This window comes from Lytechinus pictus, chromosome 5 (genome assembly GCF_037042905.1).
Source record: "Lytechinus pictus isolate F3 Inbred chromosome 5, Lp3.0, whole genome shotgun sequence".
Lineage (NCBI taxonomy): Eukaryota > Metazoa > Echinodermata > Echinoidea > Temnopleuroida > Toxopneustidae > Lytechinus > Lytechinus pictus.
Genome location: NC_087249.1, coordinates 18,426,153 through 18,443,400, shown reverse-complemented (window position 1 = coordinate 18,443,400; position 17,248 = coordinate 18,426,153). Strand labels below are relative to the sequence as shown.

At 35.1% G+C, this 17,248-nt stretch overlaps 2 protein-coding genes across 2 annotated transcripts in view; one reads left to right on the top strand and one right to left on the bottom strand.

Annotated features, from left to right (window-relative positions):
* Positions 1-12,949, top strand: part of LOC129262324 (nonsense-mediated mRNA decay factor SMG5-like) — a 28,842-nt gene extending 15,893 nt beyond the window's left edge. The window contains exons 12-21 of the mRNA XM_064099948.1: positions 1,314-1,489; positions 3,673-3,748; positions 4,087-4,277; positions 5,215-5,364; positions 6,269-6,370; positions 6,736-6,892; positions 7,727-7,817; positions 8,335-8,415; positions 9,031-9,281; positions 11,044-12,949. Coding sequence (XP_063956018.1) covers positions 1,314-1,489; positions 3,673-3,748; positions 4,087-4,277; positions 5,215-5,364; positions 6,269-6,370; positions 6,736-6,892; positions 7,727-7,817; positions 8,335-8,415; positions 9,031-9,259 — 1,253 coding nt within the window. The 3' untranslated portion in view covers positions 9,260-9,281; positions 11,044-12,949. The remainder of the gene's footprint in view (positions 1-1,313; positions 1,490-3,672; positions 3,749-4,086; positions 4,278-5,214; positions 5,365-6,268; positions 6,371-6,735; positions 6,893-7,726; positions 7,818-8,334; positions 8,416-9,030; positions 9,282-11,043) is intronic.
* A 2,180-nt stretch (positions 12,950-15,129) lies between these two features.
* LOC129261700 (MAM and LDL-receptor class A domain-containing protein 1-like) overlaps positions 15,130-17,248 on the bottom strand; it is a 35,591-nt gene continuing 33,472 nt past the window's right edge. The window contains exons 18-19 of the mRNA XM_064099947.1: positions 16,689-16,785; positions 15,130-16,168 (exon numbers count right to left, since the gene is read on the bottom strand). Coding sequence (XP_063956017.1) covers positions 15,924-16,168; positions 16,689-16,785 — 342 coding nt within the window. The 3' untranslated portion in view covers positions 15,130-15,923. The remainder of the gene's footprint in view (positions 16,169-16,688; positions 16,786-17,248) is intronic.

Genomic DNA, 17,248 nt, shown 5'->3' with positions numbered 1-17,248 from the left:
TCCAGCCATCCTTTATGTGTTGGAATGGCAGTATGTAAGTTTGAGATAGGTGGTAGATTAAAGCTTGGATTAGTGGTGTTGTAGTTGTGGTAGAGTAGTGGTTTTTGCTCAAACACAATATGAATTTAAGTAATCTGTAATCTGGTAATCTGTGTATTGTTATACAAATAATGAACATTAATGAGTCAATGGACATAATACTTCATGAGGTGAAAGATTGAAATGATCCATTAATCTTTCATCGAATGAGGTATTCTGTCAATTGCACAAATGAAAAGAACATTCATTATTCGATTTATATGACACCTAAAATAAGATCCTTTTCATTTGAAATTTATGAATTTTGGAGCAAAATATGCTCATGTAGTGCAAGCTCGGTCTGTTGATCTTCGCGTAGGCTTACATACAACACGTGCGCTGCTGCTCACAGGTGTTTTTACTTGTGGTGCCTGCTGTCTCGGTGCACATGTGCAATGGACAAAATCGTATGGATCCAAAGTTGCACGGATGATGACGTCATTGTAAAAATGGCTGAATGATCTACGTCAAACAACCAATCAGATGGCAAGGATTTATCTAGGTGTCATATAATCCCAGCTGCTCTCCAGCATCTCCTTATCCAAACACTCCCCAAACCACATATTTTTCCTTACTGTACCACACAACACCCACAGCATTTTATATACCAACTGAAAACCTTTAAAACAGTTAAAACCACTATGGATAAGGATGGTAGTATATATGTGACCTGCCACCCCCAAACCAACAACAAATCAATCAAATTGAATATTGAGATTTTTATTGAGCTTGAAAAGTCGCTTCCTAAGCTTTAAAATGATACATAATTTGTTAAAGTTGATCAACAATATAAACCATCACAAGTACTTGATTGAATGCAGATGAAATTCAGCTAGAGCTTCGAAAAATAAGGAGAAAACAAGGTTTGGAGTTTGGGGTTTCACTCAAGCATGAGATGTGCACACTGTGTAATCTCATTGGAACTTCCAAGCTATCCCAAAAGATGGTGTAAAAAAAATCTTTATCTTTCCTTTCATTCAACTTATGGACTTCAAGGTTTTACAGTATGAAGAAGAAGAATTGCTCTTTCAGATAGGCATTTTTTATTTTATTTTTGGTTTTTGGAGACTAAATGACTACTTTGGCTATTTACAGAGTATTTTGGCTATTTATAGAGAACCTTACCTGGCGACTTATTGGTTGTTTTGGGGTGGTAGGTCACATATGGCATTAAGAGTGAAGAAACAGTGATTTTTACGTGATTCACATTTTCTTTCATCATGTTCTCTTGTCAGAAAACATAGATACCAATGTGACCAGTGCTTCAACCAGCCCTACGGAACTACAGACCAGTCAGATCCCTCTACCGCTCATCATGGAGATATTGACAAGCGAGGGCCTCCTACCTGTCATCAAGATCCTCACTGATTGGCTGCGGACGAATGAAGACTTCATCATAAAGACAGCACAGGTATGTTATTATTCTGTGGTTAGGGATTTTTTAAAGATAAGATATCAATAAGAATTTCATGTATTAATAAGATTTGCATATTATTTACAGTAAATTTTCTCATACATGTATTCACACCAAATTAAAACATTACTATATACTAGGCCTGGGAGTAAATATCGATTGATCAAATGGTTCGAATGGCTTGCCGCCGATCACCAATCGATTAGCAAAATTTACACTAATCGAATGTTCGGCAGATCCCGATTATGACGTTGGGATAACTCGAATACCCAAGTAATAATAACAAAATGACAAGATAACAAGGATGACAACGTTTTTGAATACTTGATACAGGTGTGAAAAAGATGTTACCGAGGTATTTGTCAAAAATGATCAATGATTGTATCACATTCACAGTTAAACACCGACCTGAAAGAGCTCTGAAAATGTTAATCCCATCCGGCCTTGCCCTCAATACACAATATAAGTCATTGTCTGCATGTTCAAAACAGAAAGTAAACACACAACCAGCTCACTTGAGCTGATTGGACCTTCGATGGCCACTGAAACTTTTGGGGAAACAAAGAAGAAGAAGCCACGTGCGTTCCCTTATCACGAAAGGTCATGACTTCAGAAATAAATTGACCCCTCCCCATCTGTGTGTGTGTGAGGGAGAGAGAGAAAGATAGGGGTGGGAGCCGTAGAATTCCTTTCATGTTTCAAAACAATGCAACCTTTTTATATAGCCCCTCACACAACAACATTCCAACACGCGTACGCCACCAGTACTTTCTCGACTAGTCTCCAAAAAAAGACCCAGTTATACATTGTAGGTTCAAATGATAAAAATTTGTAATTTTGAAAGGTATTTTAAATGAAAAATATTTTGTAAACACAATTCTTCCCCTTTTATACAGCAAATTCCAGGTACTTCATGGTGTTGAGGAGATGCCTTCTAGATCCTCTGAAAACCCCCAAATCCATGACCTTTAGGGGGCTTCGCCCCCTCGACCACCTCCGGGGCGTTGCCCCTGGACCCTCGGCCATTAGGTGCGAGACTCTGGTCACTTCGCTCCCTACGTTCACAAAAAACAGATATTTTTTAAAAGGGCCACTCTCAGGCCTGATGCATACATAATACCAGGGTACCAGCATTGATTTAGGAAAGATTTTCATTGGAACAGTAAACTAAAAGATTTAATCTCATTTCATGTAGTTTCTTTTAATATAAACTCATGGAGAAGGGGGGCAAAGGTCCTACTTTCATTTATGATAAAAATGTGACTTTGATGGAGATTTCTTCATTCTGGAGGTCACCATAAAGTAGGTCAACTATTGTGACTTAAAAGACGTGATTCCCGATGAACAATCAAATCATTTTTTCAGGCCTACTATATACAATGAACTTGTTGCTAAGCTTGCAATTTTAAAGAGATATAAATATTTACAAATAATTTCAACTCTTATGGTTTGCCATTGATTTACCTGTGCTAAAGCGGGGATAATAGTATGCAGTGCTTAGAAACATTGTATTTTGTGCTATATAAATGTTGCATATTATTATAATTATCATTATTATTTACAATTACAATCAATTCTAGAATTGATTGTAATTGTAAGTTCCAGGACCAAGGAGGTGTTTTATTAAGTCGTTTGTAAGTTATGCACAACTATAGGAGAGAGTGTGCCTCAACAGAAAATTTGATGTGGATAAAAAGAGAACTGTAACAAGCATTCCTTTGAAAAATTCATAAAAATCGGATGTATAAAAACAAGTTATGGCATTCAAATTTCCCTTTACAAATCAGTTTCTTTTTTTCTCTCTCTCTTTTTATTCAAGTCATTTGTTTGTTGGGGGTGGATTTCCACCATTACTTGTGACTCGTGACCTGTCCTTGTTCTAATAGTGTACCTCAAACTTATCTTTTGATAATAAAAAGAGTGAATCATAATCAAATTTTGACAAGACAACAAACTTTCCATTCTGTGTTTGTTTACAAGACTTTCAATCTGCAATAATCTTGAGATTTACTTTGCATGGAGCTGATGGAAATCAAACTAATTAATAATGTAATGCATGTTAGAGTTGGGCATGATTTTTTTTTGTGGTAAATTTAAGCTTATGAATCACCATTCATTTATGTAACCGTTATTATATTGACTTTTATAATTTGATTTATTTTATTTGATCTTTTTATCAGAGTTCTCAGCCACTCTGGGCAAGACTAGCCAGTCTCCTCAACATGTGTCCCCATGAAAAGTCACTTGTAAACCAAGGTAACTCTTTAATTAATTTGTCTAATTAGAAAATTAATATTAACAGACAATTACGGTGATTACCGCTATGTTTCAATAATGATGGAATAATTTGGAATATACTAAGCATTATGTGAGGTATTTAGGTCATGAACTTAGATTCCATTCTGGCTGATGTACAAATTTGAGAGTAAGCTGGCTGGCTTTTGAGTTCATGATTGGAGTTGGAGAGCAGGATTAGCAGAGAAGATTAAAAGTTCCAGGAATACTGTTCGTCTTCAGGAGTTTTGAGGATATTGTACCTTGCTGTCAACCATAAGTAACCATAACTTATTATTTCCTGATACCCTTGTGAACAGATTGGTGTGGTAGCATTGCCCTGAGACAGCTCCTTGAGGGTGCTCTCAACAGTGGAAATGGCAAGACATGGTATCAGCCTATTCCTCTGACTGAAGACATCGCTATATGGACCATGCCACCTCTTCAGTACCTACAGAAGAAGATGAAGTTTGGTATCCATCATGACCTGGACCTGACTGCACAAGAAGAGGTTGGTATTACAGATAATGCATACCAATAAGGGCAATAGTAAAAATTATCAGCCCTGTCAAAGCTCTGTTTTGCCATCCAATGGAGTGCAGCACATTGTGGTCAAATTTCTTTTGCTGAGGGAAATTTATGTTGTGGATGGCATTCAAGCCCATTGCCCTCTGATTCTAATAAAATGGTCAGAACCATTTAACAGATCGGGGGGTGTTTCACAAAGATTTAAGTATGACTGAGAGTTGCATTTAAGTGGTGACGCATACATGATACATGTATATAACGCACAATCTTATTGATCAATACGCAGTAGTGCGCGTCCTCTTGACATGATCTGACCAATGCAGTCATGCCTTTTATACCGCACGCATATACATGTAGGCATTTAAGTGCGACTTTAAGTCATAATTAAATCTTTGTGAAACACCCCCAAGGACACTGTCACATTATATAACTCTAAAAGCTTACAGACACATTTCTCTGTGTTAAGCACTAAATACAACAAAAAATATTAATCTTTTTAGGGACTTTAATGCACCTTCTATACACAGAATTTGTATAGATTTATATTCTTTTATTACATTCATTTTATGTAAATTCATAGTTTAAAGAAAAAATAATTTGAAATAGAATATAATATATTTTCATATGAAAAATGAAAATAAAACAAAATAAACTACTGTAGTCTCCCAGGGGGCTGTTTCATAAAGCTTATTGTAAGTTAAGAGTGACTTTAAGAACGACTGGTGTTCCTTTCTTGTGGTAAATGATATTCACCTGCATGTACATGTAAGAAAGGTTTGTTCTTTAAGTTGCTCTTAACTTAGGAACAGCTTTATGAAACACCCACCTGGTTACTACAACAACAAAAAAGCCAGCTAAGCTAAAGATTATGATTTAAAAAAAAAATTATAATTGACTGTTTATTATGACTTTTTTTCCAGACTGTCATACGAGTCCTGTGTCTTCGTCAGTTTGGTTACTACCTAAGTAGTATTAAAGGTATCAGTCTTTGTTGCGAGGATGATCATTTCATCAGTGAAGCTGTAGACCAGTCTGATGAACAAGAGGATGAAGAACCCCAGCAACAACAGGTAGGGGTGACTTTGAGGGTCTTTCAATTCTAAGCCTTGTTACACAACAGATACAATCAGTTATAAAGTCTGGGCCATTGTATGAGGGACCCTCTTGAATTGATTGCTCTGTCTCTGTTTTCTATTTCTTATAAGAAGTTGTAACGTTCGACACATTCAAGGAATTAATCGTGGGGGTACCCGTTTACCACTCCTGGGTTGAGTGCAGCACAGTGTGGCTCAATTTCTTGGTGAAGGAAAAGTCTTCATGGTTTGGATTCGAACAAACGATCCTCTGATTGAGAGACGATGGCCATTCCAGGGGACCACAAGGCACCCACAAATTCTTGCATATAGCCAATATGATACATTATCAACTTACAATACCGATAATGTACATGTATCATTTGCATTTGGGACACTTTTGTTTTTTACTGTGCAGTGCAATGTCATTGTTGTTTCGTACATGCAAAACGTATTGACCTTGTACTTCCCAACCTAAAATTCTCAATATTAATACATCTTCGTATGAAAGCTAAAATGGATCGATATGATGACCAATTTCTGTGAACCTCTGTTTGTGATTAAAGAACTTTCTACATGTACATGTAAGTGAAAGAAATGTTCCTGCAACCGATAAATGAAGGAATGAACTTGAAAGTCTTGCCAAGAAAGCCAAAAACATTTTCTCTGGAGCAAACTTTATCCGTAGGAAATTTCACTTATTTAATGGTCCTCATGCATGGATATTTCCCATAGTTTCTGTGTTAGGTATTATTGGCTCAGCATTAGGCTTCTCCACCGAAAAATCCCATTTATCAAATTAACTGTAGAAATGTGAATTCCTTTCCTTTTTTATTTGCAAGATTTTGACAGTAATTAATCCATTAGCTAGAATTACCTTAGAATTTTATTTCTTTTGTAGGATGATGAAACTCAACAAAGTGGAAAACCTGAAGAAAAAGCAGATGATGGAGAAGCAAGGAGACAGCAAGTTATGAGAGGAATGGCCCAGCTTAGATTACAGGTACGGATCAATTCAAATTTTCTTTGATAAGATGGTTTGGAACTTTGGTTCAAGTTTTATTGAGTTTATTGTGGTGTATAAAGAGAATTTTCTGTACTACAAAATGAATGGATAAGTAGATTGATTAAAAAATCATCAAAAATCATTAAATTTCTATTTAATGCATTGATGGATTAGGTAATAAAGAAATAAATATTTATATATTCATAAAGAATGGATGGACGGAAGGATGGACAGAAGGAAGGACTGAAGAAAGGAACTTACATTTATATAGTGCATTACATTTATGGGGCACTTTCTATTTTCCATAATTGATTTTATTGTAATTCCTGGAATATTAATTTTTATTTCTTATTTTCTTTCAGTCTGAAGTCAGCCAGCTCGAAGGCAGTATAGAACCTCTTGGCATGGACACTCTTTCACCATACCTGATCCCCGATACAGCTGTCTTATCCAATCAGCTATCGGTTGTGAGATCGTTAGTCGCTACATCACGATTCATCTTCATTATACCCAAAGCAGGTAAGTGATATGTTAGTGTTTGGTGTTAGTGTTAAGAACATGGACACTCTTTCACCATACCTGATCCCGGATACAGCCATCTTATCCAATCAGCTATCGGTTGTCAGGTCTTTAGTCCGTACATCATGATTCATCTTCATTATCCCCAAAGTAGGTACATGTTTAATAGTGTAGTGTTAGTGTTTGGTGGTAGTGTTAAGGACACCCTATACCTATTTCCTTATTCCCAAATGCAGGACCCTACTTGAATATGATTCATCTTCTCCATGTGATTCTTATGAAAAGGTGCCATTGTTTCCAATATGGCTTGAGTAGTACTTGAAGTAAAGTAGCCATAAAAAAAGGGTTGAATGTTCAAAAGTGATTACTGTTTGTGACCTGCCACCCTAAACCAACAATTTTGAGATTTTCGAGATTCTTATTGAGCTTCAAAAAGCACATCCTGAGCTTTAAAGTGATATATAACTTGATAGAATTGATCAACAATAGCCCACAGATGTACTTTATTGAATGTGGAAGAAATTCAGTGAGACTGTCAAAAATAAAGAGGAAAAAGAGGGGTGAAGTTTGGGCTTCACTCAAGCATAGGATGTGCACACTATGCATTCTTTGTGAAATTTCCTCAGTCCATAAAATATGGTGTTAAAATAACTCATATGTTTAGCATTTTATATAAATTTACATCTTAAAATTTTGACAGTATGAAGAAGAAGAGTTCCTCTTTCAGATAACTAATTTTCTCATTTTTAGTTTTTGGACACAAAATTATGTTTTTTAGATGTTCACAGATTGCTTCCTTCTCCATGCTGTGCAATTTTTTGTGTTTTCTCTCAGTTGTTTCTCAATTAGATGTCAACAAGAAATACCAATCCAAGGCTCGAGAAGCGATTAAGTTCATGGAGAAAGAATTCCAAATTGGCAACAGGTGAGTGATTTTGTGTATGTATTATTTTTCTTTGGGTACTTTAGTATGGGCATGTGTTCTGAGGAGGGATGATGGGCATGCTGGTTTGAGGATGGAGAATGGGTTCCATGACAGTTGCTCCAATGGAGCCCTGGAAGAGCCCTGGAAACTAGAAAGGAGCCATGGAAATCCCAAATCATTGCCATGTTAAAGCTTATCCAATGTTGCCAAATTAGGCAGTAAGAGGGAAAAAGTACCCCCCCCCCCCGCCCAAAAAAAAAAAAAAAAAAAATGAATAAATAAATAAATTAATCAATTGATAAATCAATAAACTGATAAATAAATAAATAAGTAAGTAAATAAATAAATGTTTTACCTGAATGTCATAGGTAGTATAAATGGATTCATGAACATCACATTGCACATGAATCACATTGTTAATACGATGATGTGTTATTACAAAAAAATATGTTGTAGTATTTGTGGAAATAATTCATGTGTATGTGACAATCCCCTTTCGCTTTGTTCTGTTCTAAAGGTACTTAAGAGCACAAAAAGATAAAGAGAGTCTACGCTTTGATGACAACTCCAAAGCCAAGATAGATGATGTTAATGTCAGGTAAGACATTTCTGGACAGTTACTAATTCATAACTGAAAGGCACATTCTTCAGTTTCATGGGGAATTTGAAACCTTTTGGATATCAATCACCCAGAGTAAAACTAGATTTATGACTACCAAACAATATGTATTGCTACTGGAAATTATATTATGGTAAAGTCATTATTTTCAGAATTTCAGAATTTCTTACTAGTACGTCGAGTTTGTTTTCTTAAAAAAAGTCTTTTCATATAGTCCGGAGTCAGTGTATAATAATAATCCACTCCCCATGAATTCAAATGTCATAATGATCCTTGGGGTTGTACTCAGATATCCTTCTTGCATGATAATGATAAAAATAATGATTTATGTAATAATAAAGATTATAATGAATGCCATTTCATTTTACAATTTGAATTGTTATAGATGCTCAAGGCGCACAAGTGAAGGAGGAAGCCAAAAAAAAATGACAAAGGAACACCGAAATATTATACTGAAATTCATTGATAACAGGAATTACATTTACCAAGTTTTTAGTGTAATCTTAAATATTATGGCAGACTGGCTAAAACAATTTTCATTATATGAATCATCTTTTAATTTCAATTTTTTTATTTTGCTTCAATTGTTCTCAGAACCTTCTGCAGCATAGCCGAATGTGCTCACTTCTTTGCTGTTCGCTCCGGGGATCCCTCCTTGCATAGCCCTGCCAACCCTACCCCAGGGGGGATGGTCACCATTCTCACACATTCGGAGCCATCGGACAATTCCAGGGTGACGGCCACCATCGACAAGCTCCTCAACGTCGGCGTTGACGTCACCACAGCCAGGGATTTCCAAGCTAAATGGCAGGCCCATACGTGAAGCGAGATCAGAGGAAGAAAAGGTAAAAAAGGACAGAAGCGGGTTGTTTGATAGACTAATGAATCCTGGGCCCCATCTTACAAAGAGTTACGATTGATCCAATCAATGTCATGATTTTTTCTTTAGGAAATTTGCTCAATATCCTTTGAAAACAAAGAGAAGCATACTGAATTGTCAAGAAAACAGTGAATGTATGAATATATGTAAGTTTTAGAAAATATTTTGAACAAACATGTATTTTAGATGTTGACGTTGCTGGCCGTCCATGGTTGTGATCGATCAGATCAATCACAACTCTTTGTAAGACGGGCCCCTGATCAGAGAGTTGCAATTGATCCAATCAACCCTAACTATTGAAAGCCACTGATGGCAATCCAGGATTTTGGAAAAAAAATTTGGGGGGTACAGGAGAAAGGGCAAAAAATGTTCCTCACTCCAAATAGGACCAAATTTGTCCTTTTAAAGATCTCAGGGGGAAAAAAAAGTGAAGGAACAGAAAAGGAATGATGAAGGTTAGAAGGTTTCAATTGATCCAATCAATTGACTGTACTTGCAATTGTCATTGATGTAAATCACTCCACCATAATCCTTCAATATGAAGTCGATAAACTATCCCTTTCTCAATAGAGGGTTTTTGTCTCACCTGCATAGCAGAGTGAGACTATAGGCGCCGCTTTTCCGACGGCGACGGCGGCGGCGGCGTCAACACCAAATCTTAACCTGAGGTTAAGTTTTTGAAATGACAGCATAACTTAGAAAGTATAAGGACCTAGTTCATGAAACTTGGCCATAAGGTTAATCAAGTATTACTGAACATCCTGCCTGAGTTTCATGTCACATGACCAAGGTCAAAGGTCATTTAGGGTCAATGAACTTAGACCATGTTGGGGGAATCAACATCAAAATCTTAACCTAATTGAAATGTCATCATAACTTAGAAAATATATGGACCTAGTTCATGAAACTTATACATAAGGTTAATCAAGTATCACTGAACATCCTGCATGAGTTTCACGTCACATGACCAAGGTCAAAGGTCATGTAGGGTCAATGAACTTTGGCCGAATTGGGGGTATCTGTTGAATTACCATCATAACTTTGAAAGTTTATGGATCTGATTCATGAAACTTGGACATAATAGTAATCAAGTATTACTGAACATCCTGTGCAAGTTTCAGGTCACATGATCAAGGTCAAAGGTCATTTAGGGTCAATGAACTTTGGCCAAATTGGGGTATTTGTTGAATTACAGCCATAAACTTGAAAGTGTGTTGGTCTAGTTCATAAAACTTGGACATAATAGTAATCAAGTATCACTGAACATCCTGTGCGAGTTTCAGGTCACATGATCAAGGTCAAAGGTCATGTAAGGTCAAAGAACTTTGGCCACGTTGGGGGTATTTGTTGAATTGCCATCATATCTCTATAAGTGTATTGGTCTAGTTCATAAAACGTGGAAATAAGAGTAACCAAGTATCACTGAACATCTTGTGCGAGTTATAGTAGTTTTCAAAATCAGCACTGCTGCTATATTGAATCGCGTGATGCAGGTGAGACGGCCAGAGGCATTCCACTTGTTGTATTAAGGTGAGGATCTAATTGTGCAATGTGTTCACAAACCTGCTTTGCACTCATCAAATAAAATACTGATTTGTCACCCTTTTCACATAACCATTCCAAGAGGGTTTTTTGTGGACAGACGCAAATTGTTTTGTGAAAATAAGAGGTACATTATATTCTTTATATTCATTATATGTGTTTGTTCATAATGTTGTTATTTTCAGAAAATGCCGCTGCACTGGAGAAGACCAGAGGAGAATTTCAAGAAGGATTTGGTGACCTAGATGACTAATGACTACAGGAAGGAGGAATGCTGTTGACTGGAGGGAAAAGGAAGGCGAGAAGCGTCACAGTTCACATCGTTGCCTGGCTGTGGGTATGGCTTTCCTCACTCTACATCATAATGTGTACTTACCATGTCACCCCATATGTGACCGGACCACTCAAAAGTTAAAACCACCTATGAGGGTCAAATGAGGTCACCAATGACTTTCTCTTTGTGAATGAATGGATTCCTTAATATTGAGGCATTTATGGGTGGCAGATCAGTTCAACTATGAGTGTTCTTGGCTTGATGAAAAGGAATGAAAGATAGGCATCGCTGATTCACATTGTTACCTGACTTTGGATGGCTTTGACTCAATGAGCATGTCAATACATACTAACTGTATTATCCCATATGTATGAATATCAAGTGAGGTTACTAATGACTCCATTCATGTGTCTGTGCTAATGATTGGATGAAGTTGAAGGAAATGGGTGGAGCTTGGTTGTTACGATTGAACACAATTCTTCCTGATTGTTTTAAGGATATTCTTGGTGTCCCCCCAAAAATATACATTGGATTAGATCTAACAAATCTCACTCTTCATATCAAGATTTTCATATAATATTGACTTTTTACCTTAAATAAACAAATCAAACAAATATACCTTCTCAAGCAAGAAATTGGCTGAAAATTTCAGGATATAATCTTTATCAGTGTCTTTCTAATATCCAAAACTAAATCTGTAAGGTAATTGCTCAAACAGCAATATTGAATGAAAATAAGGACACTACCAAGAGAGATTGCTAGATTTTGAATTTAAATCCTAACAGCGGGGAAAATTCCTGGCAAAAATAGCATTCGATGACTACTAACCTTTTGTGATATTGTAACCTTTGATGATACTCGCATAACTGACCCTTTAGTGTTTTCCATAGCATTAGACAGACTTTTATATTCTATGCAGAAATTGAAGGATTTAAAGGCAATGAAGGACTCTTGCTGAAAGCCACTGCTAATTGCAGTGGCATATTCAGCCGGGTCGGTACGATACCATTTCAGGAGCTGTATTGTTTATGCACACTGGTCGGTTCTTCAAAATAAATGTCTCATATGGCTGGATTCGTGCTGGATTGGCCCACCTAGCTCAATAACTATCTTCTTCTACACAGGTCTTCTTTTTTTTCTTTTGTTAATATTTCTATACTGCATTTGCAGTGTTATTTTGTTTCTCAAATGTTGGAAATAAGATAAGGCTCTTTGAAACTGGACTGCCTTTCATGCAAATGATTATTATGCAATCATGTTTTTAATATCTCATATAAATGTAATTTGCAGTTTGATTCTTTTTATGGTTGGTATCTTAAACATTTTAAACACACTGGGATTTTTTTTAAATAATTTTATCAGCACAATAGGTTATGCATACATTTTACATCTCAAACCATTTACGTTTTATTTTACATCATCAATATTTTGTACACTTGGGGTAATTTCTATCTGCACAAAACTTGAATGCATTACATCAGGATGTAGGTCCAATTTAAAATCAATTCTATGAAAATTTACCCTATTAATTATGATTTCAATTCATGTGATTAATATAATATGGTGCTATAAGATGTTATGTTGATATGTAAAAAGGAGATCATACCCATGTAAGCTTCCAATGTGCATTGCATGCCTTGTACTATTAAAACTTGCCCCTGTCGATAAAGTTTAAAGTTTGTTTTTAGACTAAACTTCAATTAATTTCATTTGTTAAAACCATAGATACTGACATATTTATTGTTTTGAATATTATTTTGCAATATCTTCTTAATGATGGTTTCATTATCATGAATAAAGAATTTAATTGTAATTTATCAATTGTTATTCTGAAGTTATTCTTAATGCAGTTTCTGAATAGAAAATTGATATGATTATTAAACATCTATGTAAAACTTATCTTTTGTTTCAAATAATGATAAACTGTATTTAATCATGGATTAACAACATTGATAGGCAAATATTTTCAAAGGTAGACTATGCTATGTTCACATCAAGGAAACCAACTCCAATCTGGCCAATGGTATGTCATTGGAAATAAAATAATAGATTGTTCTGTCTGGAGTAGTTTTGCATGGGTGAGTGACCGTGGGATTAGGAAATATTGAAAATGAATAATTTTTTTATTATTTATTCTTGAATACAGTACTAGAGGAGCACAAATGAGAAAAGTAAAAAGTGTCAGAAAAAATAGACAAGGGAAAGAGATTAGGAGAGAGAGAAAGACAAAGAAAGTGTGTGTGTGGGTGTGTGTGATTTTGTGAGGGAGGGGGAGAGAGGGTGACCAAAGGAATTTTTAGAGAAAGAGAAATGTTATCAAATAAATATATAAAGACTCCTTTGTTGAAGAACAGTTATGTGAGGATTTGAGACATTGATTTTTGAAGCAGAAAGTACTTGGTGATGCAGACCTGCCAACCAGTACGTTTTTGGCGTATTTAGTACGTTTTTGCAAGCAAAATACAGCAGTTCGTTTTTTCTTTTAAAAATATGTTTTTGTAAAAAAATAAAATAATTCATTTTTTATTTTTTACAAAATCGTAATTTATTGAGAAAAATCATCTCTATAGCCTATGAGTCTATTTCATAAAACTTACACAAATATGGTTATTAGATCATTGTAATTTCAGGTAACTTTTTTTTTCAATCATTTTGTTAAAACCAGGGTGAGATATACACAAGTTTCAATGTTTTTTTTTTCATCTGCAAGAGCAGTGCGCATTTTAACTTGCATGCAGCTTGAGCACCGCGATGAACGAGTGCGCCACGCATTTTATTATGAAATACACTTTAGGGGGGAAAATACATTTTTTTAATCACAGAATACAATTTTTCATTCTCAGAGGTTGGCAGGTCTGGTGATGACATAGCAAAGTATTTTCTAATTTAATACAAATTAAATTAGAATTATGCTGAATGTCCCAGGATCAAGGATTAAATACTACGTCTTCCTTTTATGACAGAATTTGAAGTTTTACTCTGCATTTTGCCCCTTTTTTAATTCTCTAAAAGATGAAATTGGGACCACTCGCTCAAAACCCACAATAAAATTCGACCAAATCAGTATTTAGTCTATTATAAATATTATGTAGTTTGCCAGAGCTGATTCTAAGCTTCAAAACGGTTGGATTTCATATTTTGACAATAGATAAATGAAGAATAAAAGGTACTCTTTCGAATGAACCTACCTTTTTCGAGATAATGATTTTGAAGCATTGAATTACTCACAGGGAATGTTGCCTTGTGACTTCTTGTGGCTCTACAGCTGGGTAGCACAGTTGTTGCCTACAACTTTTAATTTTGAGCTTTTATGAGACTGAATAAAAAAAAACTCATGAAGATATTATAATCTGTCAATTGCTAAACTTGATTGTCTGGGGGTTTTTTGTTGCAATTTTCATTCCTTCTATCCATCTGTATTGTCTCTTATTGTACGTTTCTGTCTCTATCTCTCTTTATGTGTGTGTGTCTCTCTTTCTCTCCCTCTCTTTCTCTCCCTCTTTGTCTTTATGTCTGTCTTTATCCTTTTTAATCTCTCTTTGTCCTGTCTCATCTCGATCAGTCTTATTTTCTCTCTCTTTTTTACCCAACTCTCTCCTCTTTTTCTGTTTCTTTAGCTGTAACTGTTGCTTTATTCCCCCATTTTTGAAACCTTATTCAAAACCAGTGATAATTATCAGGCATAAAATCAAAATTAAAATCCCTTGTATTTTGGGTTCTTTTTTTTTGCGGGGGAGGAAATTGATTGTTATAAACCTAATATCACAATTAATAGTAAAACCTATCTTTAATTTTTATATTACATGTCTATGGCCTGTTTAAGGTCCCCAATAAAGTATTAATCACAATTTTCTTCTTTTGTATTGTCCTTCCCCTTTTTTGTTTCATACTCTTATTCCCATTGTAACAAAGGCATCTTTAAACTAATTTGTTATGAATTTGTCAGATACATGTACATGTATGTATAAAAAATAAGTACTAAATAGCAAAATATTTTACTTTCTACCAAATTGTATTTTTTTCTTCATAAAGTTGATCTTTTATTCATACATTATCTTCCATAAAAACGAATACAGTTCTTTTCATTTATCAAACATATCAATCTTTAGAATACTCCTTTACACAACTCAGTCCTTTTAAATCAAGACTATAAATAAATATAATGGATGAAGTTCTTTTTATATTTTTGGTTATATTCAATGAAAAAGATTTTTTTTTAAATACGATTACGCCAAACATGGCATTTTTTTATCAAGGTGTGACTCAATTCTGACACACAATTTTACACCCTGGTCACCGGGCTTCATATCAACACTCAATTTTCGCAATATATCTATCACTATGTCATTAATTCATTGAATGCGCTTAGCATTGCTGATGAAGTGGTAGTTCAATCTAAAATTTGGGTAATAATAGTTGCGCTTTAATATATAAATCCAGCTATTACTATCTTTATTATAAACAGATAAATGATTGAGAAGGAGGACCCTCTTACGTATTCTTCATTTATCTACTGTAAGTTAGAAATGAGCAATGTTAATCACAAAACGCTCTTTATTTAGGCTTGTAACAATAATCTTCATCTACCTATGACACCACAAATTCTGAAGAGGACTCTTATTTATATATATAAACAAAGGACAAATTTAGATATTCTTACATGATCTGATATACAATTATCTATCTACAGCACTTAGTATCCAAAATATCTAAAATATTCATCTCCTCATAGAAAAATAATTACAATTAATACAAAACATAACAATCTCACAGTGAATGTCAAAGTTATTATCATGATCTGTATTCATCCACGCTCATCGTGGTATCTAAAGTCGAATGATCGTTGTTGGCCAGCGACATCGTGATTGGGTGTTCATCGCTCTGGCGTCGTTGTAGAAACATGACGGGAAATGGCGACCGATGTCGTCTTCGTATCCATAAGAAACAGACGATGATCAGCGCGAGGGTAGAGATGACCAGAAGAAGTGATAGTGCAAGCACGGGTATATGCTTGCCTTCGATTTGTAAAACATTTCCTTTAAAAAAATGAACAGAGGGAGAATGTATGACTGCTTGGTGAATTGATTAAGACATGAAGTGTATGTTTGTATCAAAATAATAAGGTTTCTGATTTCTGGATTTTAATCTTGTCTGCATAGCGAAAGCAAGACAATGCGCCAGGGTTTTTATTGTAATTTCATAACTTTTTATTGTTTTCCAATATTGTTCAAACTTTCACTTTCCTGCTCGTCTGAATTTTCTCTTTCATGGTAAAATAGTTTTGGGGGGTCAGTATCCCTATAAATCACATAATATTTTTTAAAAACTCGTGTCCACTACCCCTATCCAAAATCAACTTCGTAATTGTAACAACATTGAGACTTCCAAATCTGAACTAACGACCTATATTTTCCAGCAACTGTGTGAATAATAAGTGACATATTGGGCAACCAGTACCATTTATGCTGTTCATCATCATCTGTATCACTTTTAAACTTGTAATCATCAATGAATTTCCATGCATTGTGGTATACTGTATGTGACAAGAATATTTACCTGTTTTACACACTCCTACTGTAATTGCAATGTCATCTAATGCAATCACTTCTATATCACTGTCATGTTTATTATTCAGTTGAGCCATAAATGTGACCTGCGTAAGAAAACATGAGATTGAAAGCGATTGTTAAATGAGACTTAATTAGATGGCAACCAGCATTAATGAAGACATGGCAATACTGGATGTACAGTTCATATTATATACATTTATTGAAGACGATGATTACTTGATGACAAATAACAAATAGCACAGGAGTAGTTCTAATGGTGATTATGCTCTGAAGATGTAGATAAAATAAACTCTGCAAATTGATGTATAGTATTGTAATTTGTGATCCCAAAACCAATCTGACTGGAGTTCAGAAATGAACCCTTTTTATAACAGTCCGGTCAAAACATCCAGCTTTTGGTCAACCTTGAGTACTTAACCAAAGCAATGTATGTCCTAACTTTACTCTGAATTGGGGGGAATGGACCAGGAAGTGAGAAGGAGGAATGTAGTTAATGGAACAGATGTAATATGCGTGCATCCGGGGCCGTATTCTAAAAATTGTCTT